Source organism: Symphodus melops (genome assembly GCF_947650265.1).
Source record: "Symphodus melops genome assembly, chromosome: 6".
NCBI classification, from domain to species: domain Eukaryota; kingdom Metazoa; phylum Chordata; class Actinopteri; order Labriformes; family Labridae; genus Symphodus; species Symphodus melops.
Window position 1 is genome coordinate 24,236,341 of NC_136696.1, and position 12,155 is coordinate 24,248,495.

The 12,155-nt window shown below is 40.0% G+C and overlaps 1 protein-coding gene across 1 annotated transcript in view; it reads left to right on the forward strand.

The window, feature by feature from the left end:
* Positions 1-12,155, forward strand: part of cspg4 (chondroitin sulfate proteoglycan 4) — a 70,172-nt gene that overhangs the window by 38,861 nt on the left and 19,156 nt on the right. Inside the window, 10 exon segments of the mRNA XM_079347214.1 lie at positions 913-987; positions 990-1,075; positions 2,466-2,564; positions 2,566-2,601; positions 2,603-2,957; positions 2,960-3,562; positions 3,565-3,648; positions 3,651-6,016; positions 7,496-7,684; positions 7,847-8,122. Of these exon segments, the coding sequence (XP_079203340.1) occupies positions 913-987; positions 990-1,075; positions 2,466-2,564; positions 2,566-2,601; positions 2,603-2,957; positions 2,960-3,562; positions 3,565-3,648; positions 3,651-6,016; positions 7,496-7,684; positions 7,847-8,122 (4,169 nt within the window).

The window sequence follows — 12,155 nt, forward strand, 5'->3', positions numbered from 1 at the left end:
AGAATTCTTTCCCCCTAGACATTCAGGCCTACCTTCCTGCTGGGCTACTGGATGGTTTTGTTTTGTCTTAGTGAATATTTTGATCCTCATGAACTCGTAGGAATGTTCTCTTTGACACAGCAGCATCTCTATCTGCTTCTCCAGCCCAAATATTTGAAAGCATCTGCATTGTGTAATCAGAAGAATTTATTGTGCTCAGATAAGTTCCCGTCTCTTGAACTATTATGCCGAAAGGGCGAGTGGGTGGCTAATGGAAAAGCCCCATTTTCTATCTCCTGGCTAAAGCCATGGAAAACACATGGTGAGGAAACAGGGTCTTGGAGGCGGTCCAGTTCAATTTCAGAGCATGTGCACTGGGGGGAAATAATTGACTTCCTCCCCTAGTTTACATTTGTCGAGGGCCCAGCGAGCACAGTCTGAGGCAGGTGGCTGAATTAGCATATCACTGGAAATGAGACAGCTCAAGCCTGGGAAATCCTGCACCCCAAGACTCTACATGCCCGGGAAAAAAAACTCTGCAGGGGTAATGAGTGATGTCTCAGTGAGAGAATCCCTTTGAGGCCAGAGGAGCTGCTCTTCATCCAGTAGCAGCTGGGGTGGCACTTAATAATATAGATATCAGTCCAGAACAAGTTGCACTATGAAGTTACACTATACTTGGTATCTCCAACTCCTCTCTACAATTCACATAGTTGCCATCCAGCAGTTTGGTTGAGAGTCACACATAAAATACAATCAAATGTAGGAAGCAACACTTTTTCATTAAAAATTATGCAAATTCTGACTTTTTAATAAATAATAGTAAAAAAAACCACATATTAATGCTACATCTGTACATATGCCTTTTGTGTTCTTAGATGTGATGCCTCTGGCTAATCTTTAAATCTGGTGTCCTATTTTCCCTCTTCACAGAATCGTACTTTGGGGACAGCTACTGCAGTTTACAGGTCGTCCAAGATGTCTCCACTTTCCAGCTTTCACTACAGATCAGACGAGTCGGCGAAGTGGACTGCTGTTGTTGGCTGCAGGAATGGAGGATTACCTGTTTCTTGAGCTCCAAAACGGAAAAATACAGGTACAGAATGGTTAATTAAGTGTCTGCAGAAGACTAAATATTCTTTGACACTATAAGATAACAAAGAGAGAGAGACATCAAAGTAACCAAACAAGGGGCATGCAGACTTAGGTGGCAGCTTATATAGTGACTTGGAGCATTGGGCCCAGGCGCTTTCCGACAGGTTGAATAAATAACCGCGTCTACTAATTACAAAAACCTGCAACATATGAAAAGAGAACAGGCCACAGGGCCCAAGATAAAACTTGGATTCCTTGAAACGGAGTCCATACTGCAACTTGTTGTCATTTACAGAAGAAGCAAATGATGAAGATTTTCTTCCCTTAAAAAATATGTATGTGAAGTTAATCTTAATGCAAAACCTTCTCCATTATTGTGTTCCCTAGTTTCCTTTGTAGCAGCTTTTCTATGATTTTTTGTAGTGAAGGATAATTTAAAGCACTCGTAAAAATTACATTTATGTTATTTCTGTTGGAAAATAAGGTATTGATTTATTCTCTACTATAATCCTATACCCATCATATAAAAATGTACTTACTTTTTTTATTGGTCCTCTTCGCTATAAATATATTATACATATTTTGAAGGTAAGACTTGTCTGTACACAAAAGTTGTGAAATGTGTAACTTTACATGTAGGAATTGTTAAATAAATATTCATGGCACGCTTTATGGGTGCCAGTCTGAAAACAACCAAAATTATTTTTTTTGTTCCTGTCTCCAATTGTCTCTGAATAACACCCATGACACTTAAGATAAAAAAATAAATAGCTTGACAGCGTCATAGTGCAGAATTAGCCTTAGATGTGATATCACGGAGCTTCGTATAGACATTACCAAGAAAAGGAAAATATATTTGGGTTTAGAGTGGAGTATAAATAAAGGTAAATATTTCCTTCATTTGTCCTGTTTTTTTTTCTTTTCTCCTGATGATATGCACTCTTTGAAAGTCATGTCTTTCATATTAAACTCAATAAAACTTCTTTATTGTACTTCATAATTAGAATGCGGCAGTATAAGCAAACACACAGTATAAGCATATGTGACACATTTTCAGGAGTTTTTCTCACACTGCCTACTGTAGATCATAAAGGTTATGATGAAAATAAAAAGAAACTTCTGTTTCTCATTAAAGTGTTTAATGAGTCGTTGATCAAAAATTGCCATGAGAAGAGACAGAATTTGTGTTGTTATTTCTCTGCTCTCAAGTGATGTTTTGTTTTATAAATATCAACAAGTCTGTTCAATGGTGATGTCCACATATTGCCGATTTAGCATATAATGACTCCACCATTCAAATTTATAAGAATAACCCAAATGCCACGGAATCTATTTACAATATGTTTTTGTTGGATTTAAAATTGAATATCCAATCTCTTTTTTTTCCATAGGCACGGATGAACATGGGTGCTGGCGAGGTTATACTGACTTCATCCCAAGGAGTACAAGTGAACAACCTTATTGACCACACAGTCTCACTCTCACTGCAAAGATGGCAAGCTCACCATGGCAATCGATGAGTTCTCCTCAAACATATGTACCTGTGGACAATGAGGGGGAACTGCTAAATATTGACTTAGGAATTTCGCTTGGAGGAACAGGAGACCTGGAAGCTTCCTACCTCAGCAATGCTATCCCCCCTTTTCGCGGCTGCATGACTGAGGTCAAATTTGTATCCCATCAGTTTGATATTCTCAGCTCTGCATTTAAACAGTGCCATGACACCAAGGACGCCTGCAGCAGTGAGTTTGAGGCTGGTGATGGGGAGGCAACCAGTTTTAGCACTCCAGATTCCTTTGTGTCTTTCCCTACCTGGAGTGGGGCCAGTAGCACTCCAAGGGTCTTAGAGGTCCTAATGAAAACCACTATTGAGGATGCGCTGCTTTTTTCCACCCTGGACGAGATTCAGACTTTATTGCTGTTGGTGTTGTTAAAGGCTTTCTCAGAGGTATGTTGGACCTTGGCAATGGCGTGAAGGTCCTGGAGAACAACCAGGTGCAGCTGGATGACGATCAGTGGCACAGAGTAAAGGTGCAGATCAGCCAGGATTCTTTTGTCATCAATGTAGACAGCCAGTCTTCCTCCTTACCTCTCGACCCAACGCAAAAGTTGGACTTGGTTGGAAACTTGTATTTGGGAGGTGTTCAGGGAAAAATGAAGGACGTCTTTCGTGAGAGCGGTTCCCTAAATCGTGTTGAGGAGGAAATGACAGCTGAATCCTTCATAGGATGCTTGGGGGAAATTAAAGTGAACCAGAAAGACAGAAGCCTGCAGGATGCGTTGGTGACCAAAGATGTTCATGTTAAATGTGAAGGAGAGGACTATGACTACTCAAGTTACGATGATGTTGACATAACTACAACCTCTCCTCCTGTTCTTTTTCGATTTGTTAATATAGACTTAAACGAACAGCATTGCTACCCAACAGATGACACGCCAGAGATTTTCAGAAATGTAAGGAAACTTCTGGATGTTACACTATTACTTGTGCAGAAAGTGGGGAAGGTGTTCTGGATATAAACCACCTTAAACCCACATTTGATCTGAGTGCTGCAGGAATGCGTCAGTCTGATATCATTTTACTCTCCTAAATGATCCCTTGTATGGCGTACTTGATATCAACACTAGTACAAGACGCACACAAAAGTTCACCCTTCTGGATATTGTCAACAAGAAAATTAAATATATTCATGATGTAAATGAACGGAACACAGATCAAATCTCCCTACAAGTGGTTGCCACCAGTAACGGCTACCTACCAGAGTGTCTGACAACTCCTCAAGAGTATGTTCTGCCAGTAGAAATTCTTCCAGTTAATGATATACCACAACTTGGTGGAGGAGAAATCACAATCACAGAAAATGGCAGAACTCGTTTGAGTCCCTCTCTTATCAAAATTACAGAATCTGACTCCCGCTGTGATGACTTAGTAGTAACTGTGACCTCAGAGATTGCTACGGAAGTTGGTTATTTAGAAAATGATCAGCAGCCTGGAAGAAGCATCTCAGAGTTCACTTGCAGAGAGTTGAAAGATGGAAATATCTATTTTGTGCACAGAGGTGGTGATGCGGAAATTTCTTTGGAGGTGTCTGATGGACAGTCAGTAAGCCATTCAACTTCTTTTAAGTTATCTGTAACACAGCCACACATGACTATTGTCACCAACACTGGCCTTCTCTTGTCTCAAGGAAGCATGATGTCCATTGGTATTCAACACCTTGCTGTCATTGCTCATCCTCGCAATGGAGACATAATTTACAACATCACACAACCACTGATGTTTGGAGAGCTTCAAAAAATGACAAGGGATGGAATGTACAAGCAAGTTACAACTTTCCACCAATCTGATCTGGATGAAGCCCACCTTAGATATGTCAGCACAGACTCCATTGATCGGGAAGATGTTGTGGAGGAGCGGATTCAGTTTGACATCCACTTGGGTCAGTTTTCCCTCACGAAAAACACATTCTTAGTCAAGATCATCCCTGCAAAAGTGAAAGTTTCAAAAATGGTTGCACTCGAGCTGCAAACTGGTGAAGGGCAAACAATTGGACCTACAGAGCTTCAAGCTGAGGTGAAAGGGGAAAACCCAGCTCCAGAAACTGTCAAATATATCCTTGTCAAGCCTCCGACTCTTGGTAGTCTACAATTCCTGGACAGGGAGTTGACTGAGGGTGACACCTTCACACAAAAGGATATTTTGGATAGTTCTATTAGCTACCAGGTGCGTGTTCAAAGAGCTGTAGATAGCACTGACCAGTTCCAGTTCAGAGTCCTTGCTGATGATCAGTACTCTCCTCTGTACACCTTCCCAATCAACATCATCGCCAACGCAGACGCTCCTGCTTTGACCAATGAGAGGCTGATTGTCTTGCAGGGTGGTGAGCAGACTCTGAACAAAAACTATCTCTGGATGCACTCTGTGGGCTCTGCAGACTTTGTGTATACAGTAACGCAAGGGCCAAATCATGGCCGGCTGATAAGAGACTCCCCACCTGGGCAGCCGAGATTTGAGGGAGCAATAAGAGTATTCAGCAATGAAGACCTAGAGCTTGACAGGCTTATTTACAAGCATGATGGATCCAAAACAAGTGTGGATGAGTTCTATTTTTCAGTAGTAGATCAAGAAACAGAGGGTTTAGATGATCAGGTAACAATGACAGATGTTTTCAGAATATCTATCCAGTCGAAGAATGAGCACACACCTGTGAGGGTTGTCGATAAAGTTTTTAATGTAGCACGCCATGGCCAGCGTCTGTTAACAACTGATGTCATCCAGTTCAAGGATGACGACTCAGATTTCAATGACACCCAAATTGTCTATGCTCGAGAGGGAATACTCTCAGGCAACATCGTCTCAACATCTAATCCTTCACAGCCCATGTTTCGTTTCACACAAGCTGACCTGCGAGACAAGAAGGTACTCTTTATCCACCACGGAGCAGATCGGGAAACCTTCTCATTGCAGGTGTCAGATGGCTTCCACAAGACCACTGCACTGCTTCAGATACAGGCAGGTGAGCCCTACCTGCGAGTAGTCAACAACACAATCATTGTCATTGATCATGGGAGCACCAAGACCCTTAACACCACCCTGTTGAGCGCTGACACCAACATGGACATTAGGGACGACACTGAAATTAAGTTCCAGATCACATCGCCACCCAGCGATGGCAGGATTATTGTGAGTGGGATTGAGGCTTCAGCATTCACCCAGGAAGATCTACAAAAAGGAGTCGTGTCATATGAGCATAATTACGAGAGTCTGAGGTCCAAAGACTCATTCAGCTTCACTGTCCAGGCAAGAGGGTATACTGAAGAGGGCACATTCAGGATTAAAATATTCAAGCATGGTTACCTTTCTGAGCCTGAGGTGAGAACCAATAATGTCATCATTTCCTATGAGGGAGAGCACACCATCATCAACAAAGAATATCTCATGGTAAGTTTACTGATTCTGTTCTTAACAAAACAAAATGGGTTTTTTTCCTCATTGTTAGATTTTTATTTAATTCCGAGCTACTGTGGAAACACATCCACCTATTTATATTTATTTGTTATTTTCATTCCTGACATGAAATGTATACAGAGAAGTCGTAAATTGCTTTTATTCTGCAAGATGGCATTGAGTGTTTATGAAATGTGGCGGGCATTATAAGACAGTATATTGTTTGTCTTTTGAAGTTTGTTTCCTCTTCATGAAGTTAAACTTTCACATGACTTGGAGCCCAGTCTGTAATCAACAAAATAACCACATGAAAGCAGGGCTAAATATGACTGTACAGTTTCTGCTATGAATCTAGTTTACGCACTAAATTGCAGTCTATTAAGTGAAGAAAACAGAGCGCTAAGCATCCCCCCGAGGAGCTTCCTGAAGCCTGCTGTAATTTATAAGAGCCTGCCTGTACTTGATCTTGGAACACAATTAACAAGTTAAATTGTCCTCTTATTCTAAAAAATGTCAGAGTGTTTATGGCTTAACTTTTAAAAATAATAAAATTTGTTTATAAAAGTTCAAATATATGTGTTTACAGTACATTCATAGTGTCTCAATTAGATGCTCTGGCAGAATAGAAAATATCTTCAATCTTGAAACCCAGCTGATAATAAACATATTAGCTTATTTACCTTGTTTCAACAAGTGTGACTCAAGCAGTTGCAAACCTATGTGCTATTTTTGTCACCTGTAGGTCCTCTACAGTATTTTTTTCAAGCATTTCCTGAATGGGTGACTACAATATCTATGCCTTACTTAAAAGGAACAGCATTTGAGAACGTATGTTGCATTGTGTGGCAGCTTTAGTAAGTCTAAATGATTAGCTTTGAATCATCACTACTCAAAGGTTGTCACAATTTCAGCATGTTTTACTTAGATATGATACTATTATATAGTGCCAAATTAGCAGAGACCCATACTCAGGCCTGGGCCACAAGTAGCCTAAGCTGGGACTCCTATAAAAACAGAACACTTTGTTTCTCTAAGTCTGAGTTGCTATTCAGGTAGAATCAGAGTCTTCAAAGTTTGCAGAGTGTTCTTCAAAGTCAGGACCGCTAGCTTTATTCATGTCTTAATTGCACAAAGTTGTTGGCAAAACAGTTGCACATATACAGTATTTGTGCAATTTAGACCGTTCTCTTGTTATTAATGTCGGAGCAGCTTTTATTAAAATGTTCAGTAATTCTGATCAGTAGTTTTTCAAGTTTCGGTCATTTTCGATACTATCGATTGTTAAAATGACTGACATTACATCATATTAAAACGTGGTATTAAATACTGACAAAGTATCAATAATTCTGTACTACACACATAGCTCATATTGATATAACAGGTTCTTTCAAGCTAGCTTTATAATCTGCAATTTGTTCATTGTAGAGAAATATGAATAATGATGAATTGACATTGTGTGCCTTTGCCTTTTAGGTGGTTCAAGCTGATATTCTGCCAACAGAAATGGTGTTCACCATAAAAGCCCCCCCTAATCTCGGCCACGTGGTCAAACTGACAAACAGTTCAGACAGCCCAACCTCGCCTGTCCTCAGCTACATTCACTCCTTCACCCAGGAGGACATTGATCAGGACCGCATTTTCTATGTGTCGGCATCCATCCAGGTTTATTGTCTTTTCCTTTATTCTGTTATAGTAAATCAGATGTGGCAGCTTGCTCTGTCTCATAATCATACTGAGAGTAAAAATCTGACAATAGACGACCTCAGCCTCTGATGAGGCACAAGGTTTATTTCCTTAACTTATTTGAACATCCATCTCTTTTAGGGCAATGATGCCTTCACTGTGGATGTCAGCAATGGGTTTACAACAGTAGAAGACCTGAAAATCTCTGTGAACATCATACCCCGGCTCATCCCCATCCAGACCTTCAACTTTACAGTGAAGGAAGGCCTCAGCAGGGTGATTAACGAAGAGATTGTTAACATCACTCACCCTTTCTACAGCTCAGTAAGCATTGACTTTTCTGTGGAAGAGCCACCACAGCATGGGGACATTCGCTACCTGGATGGAGATGAAGTTACCTACTTTACATGGGAAGAGGTAAGAACAAAAATAAACCTATGTATAGAAAAGGAAGCTATAAATTACACATTTAGTTTAATATTCCAAAAGAAACAATTTTGAAAGCTACTCTTCCAAATGTGTCAAACCATTTCAATATCTAACCACCACAGCATCCGCCACATTTTTCTGACCACCGACAAACTGATGACAAACCGACTCACTGATGGCTGATGTTTCTTGTAGCAAAGGAAATTGTGCTGTCTATATGCTACTTCAATCAATAAATCGCATCCCGACAGCAGGAAAAGTGTTTCGTACTGTTTCAGAAGCTTATGATTGTCAGCTTTCCAAAGAGACCTTATTTCTACCTGTAGTCCAAATAGATCAAGAACAGCATTCCACTTCCTTGGGTTATGCGTTTTTGTGAATCAGTTGCAATTCAATAGTTTTAGTAACCAGCAGGACTTGTCTTTGTTTTAAACAGAGCATGGCAAATTATCCCTCAATTAAAAGAAAAGTAGCATTTGTGAGGGTTTGCAAATATAGCGTAACCACCTAGACCGACAAAATCCTTTCCCTTATTATTTCTCATTTAAAAATGTCAAAGCAACAACAAAGTAAGGATTCATTGTTCGCCATATGTTGCCATGCTAATCGACTGTTTTTTGCCTGATTAGCTGCCTTGTTATGGGGAAGATCATTGGCTATTTACCTCTTCTCCTCCACACTGTAAGCCATATTTAAAATGCATCTTTGTTTATAGATACACTTCTTGAATTTTGTGAGCTAAAATGTACTTGGATTACTTGCAGAATTCAATTCAATTAAATTCATAGCTGATTTATCAAACTCATTCAAAATTAGCTTAAAACGAATGGAATAACCTTTAAATGTTGAATTTTCTATTCCTTATAGTGTTTTTGTATTTCCACTACAATTCTGGCATTCATTTCAGTGGATTAGATTAATTACATGAATGATTTATTCAGGAGTCAATAAAACACACCTGGATCTCATTTGAACAAAGATCTTTTTATTTTCGTCACTACGGGAGCCAAAACTTCTCCAGAGCCCCCCACCACCAAACAACAAATCATCCACATCTAAGTAACTCTAGGGAGTATAACTGCTTCTTTTCATAACTACACGGTGGTGGTTGTTGGAGATGATTACAAGAATAAAGCTTCAGCGTGGAGCTTTCCCCAGTTTATGCTCTGCACTGTTTTAGATTTGTTGTGATGTACAAGAGCGAGAGGAGGAAGAATCTACTGCAACACAGTTATCTGGTCTCCCTCCATGTGGTTCAGGGGCCCCAGCTTTAGGAAAGTATTAAAAATGCATGAGTAGATACCAGTGGAAAAACCTCATGCATTCTGAGAGGACCACATAGTTGAGTGGATGTAGTTAGAGGCATATCTTATAGCTCCTGGCCTTCCACTGCTCCTCTTGACTTTGCTGAACCATTGTGGAAAATCTGAGTATGACTTCGGACTGCCTAAAGCCAAAATAAACGGGCATATTCCTGTAATAATATGTGAGTGCACACAAAACTCCCGCGCTTTGCGACTGCCAGAATCACCCCTTCCTATCTCTGAGAGATCCCCTTATTGAACTTGAATGGCCCTACTGCTTTGAAATGGTCAGGTCTGTAGCAGGGAGGCAGAAATGAACATAGGTATCATCATCTGTCACTATGAAAATGTCAAGGAGAAAAGAAAGCTCTTTTATTCTGCCTTTTTTTTTATTAGTGCACTGGATGTGCTTTTTCTGTTATCTTGTACTTTTATTCTCACATTGAAACAGTTCTCCCAAATGAATACCACGTTAAAAAATAAATATCCAAGTATTGGTCAGCTCATTATTTGAACCAGATGGTAATTGTTCCAAAATCAGAGAGTGATGTATTTGCACTCTTCTGTACAATATTGCAATCCCTTTTCTGTTAGGTTGAGGCTGTTTCAGGCACTACTGGGCAAGCCCCCCCTCATCCCCTGGGAATGGACACTGGACTTATTGGAGTGTGTAGCAATTTGGCAATAAAGTCGCCATTTGGGGTGGTTCACGAAGGTCATGCAAGCTTGCAGTAACATTGGGGTTTTGAGCTAGAGAAACTGAGAGTTTCCCATGCAAACATCTATAGGAACCCCAACCACAAGTATTTGAAGAAAAGTACGTTCTATGTGGCCCAGATGTCTCACATAAGCATTGAACGCCAAGTCAGACAATGTGAAGCATTCTGTGACCACATCGCTGACTGTGATTTATTCTGACTTTGAACAATTAAGTCATGAAGACATTCAGTAACATTTATGATGTTCACTTGGATCCAACTTGAGGAAAAATTGTGAATTGTAAACACTTTGCTCTCATACACCTTTGCTTTAATCTCCTCCATAGGGTCTCAATTAGGTCTCCCATCTGTGGAAACCTATTAAAGTCCACACAGACAAAATGTTTTCGGAACCAGTTGCGCAAGCGCCTACATTTTGGATTTCGAAGTTTTCCAGAATCCAGTAGGCACATGTATAGACTAAGACTTTACATCAATCAAAACTGAAAATGAAATAAATACTCAGCTACCTTCAAATGTTGACAAAAGCACGAGTTTTGCTCTAATGGCCACTTGTCCAAAAACCACCCACTGTTTATTATCCCAGCAAGCAGACTATTTGTCTCGCCGACTTTCTCCGATCAGTAATGATGATGGGGGTTGTTTTTCCAGAAGGATGCCAGTCATATGGGATCCATTTGGCACTTCCTGCCCTCTGAAGCATGTCCTCTCTTCGCAGCAGCTTAGTGGATTTTGACTCAACAAAGTTCCAACTGTCCTCTCTGCAGAGACCAAACCTGAAAGGTTGTGAATATGTCAAAGAGTATCCGAGAAAAAGACTAGGCATAGGCGGATTATTTAATCCAGATATGATTACATTTCTGAGAAACAAGAACAGGGGATGCTCGGTGCTGAGATTCCTCTCATGTTTGTAGAAAGTCAACTGAGTTGGCTGCAGGTGCTGTTTTCCGTCAAGCTCAGTTGACACAGTATGTGACTGATTCCTTTGTGCATCTGGTTTCCCTCAAGGTTTCATCCCACACGGGGGATTCTCCATGTTCATGTACTGCTCCCAGACTTTAAAACCTGATTGTAGCCCTCATATATTCACTGCTTTGATAAACAGAAGTTATTGTGTGTGATATAGGCTTTGGGAATGCCGGGGTTACTTGACACATTAAGGTACAGTACGGTATGGTATGGCACGGCTTTGCACGACATGGTACGGTGCGATATGTGGTTCAACTTTGCAAGACGTTCCTATAAATGAAACATCATGATATTCTATATACTGAGGAATATCAAATGCCCCTAAAAGGTTTGTCTGCATCTATTAATAACCATTTGTAATTTGGTAAGTTTCACCTTTATAACATTACCTTCCCAAAATCCGTTTCATCAGAGTCAACCCGTATACTTCTTTTATTAACCAACCAACATGTGTTCACGTTGCCTTTATTCATGTCATATGCACCACCATATGGAGCCATGAAGTTGTGACACGGTGAGGCATATGTTTATGTTTGGAGCGCTGTATTTTTTGTATGATATAGAATAGATACTTGGCACCAGTGATTTAATAATTGTACCACATACTGTAACCTGTATGATGAATGTGAGTTTCATGACATTGTGTCCCAACCAGTGAATAGCGAAAGTTTGTTGGAACAGGATGGGTTTTTTTCTTTCATCTACAAAAAAAACATAAACCCTTTCAAATCAAACATTTTCACAACTTTAATTCATAAAAAAATGTTCCATCAAAAGCGAGGCCTTGAGCTAAGTTAGGCTATTTTCATTAAAACTTGTAAAATTATAAAATAACTCCATCGTATTGATTTAACCATGACAGGCCCTGCATTGATTTAGAACCAGAGTTTAAAAAGAAATGTTGAAAATGTCTTAATCTTTGCACAATTTGTTGTGTGGAAAACCTTCTGATGAATTATATTGTGTCCAAACAGATTAAGTATGCTTTTGTTATAACTGCATACACACATAATTCATGATAAATACAAG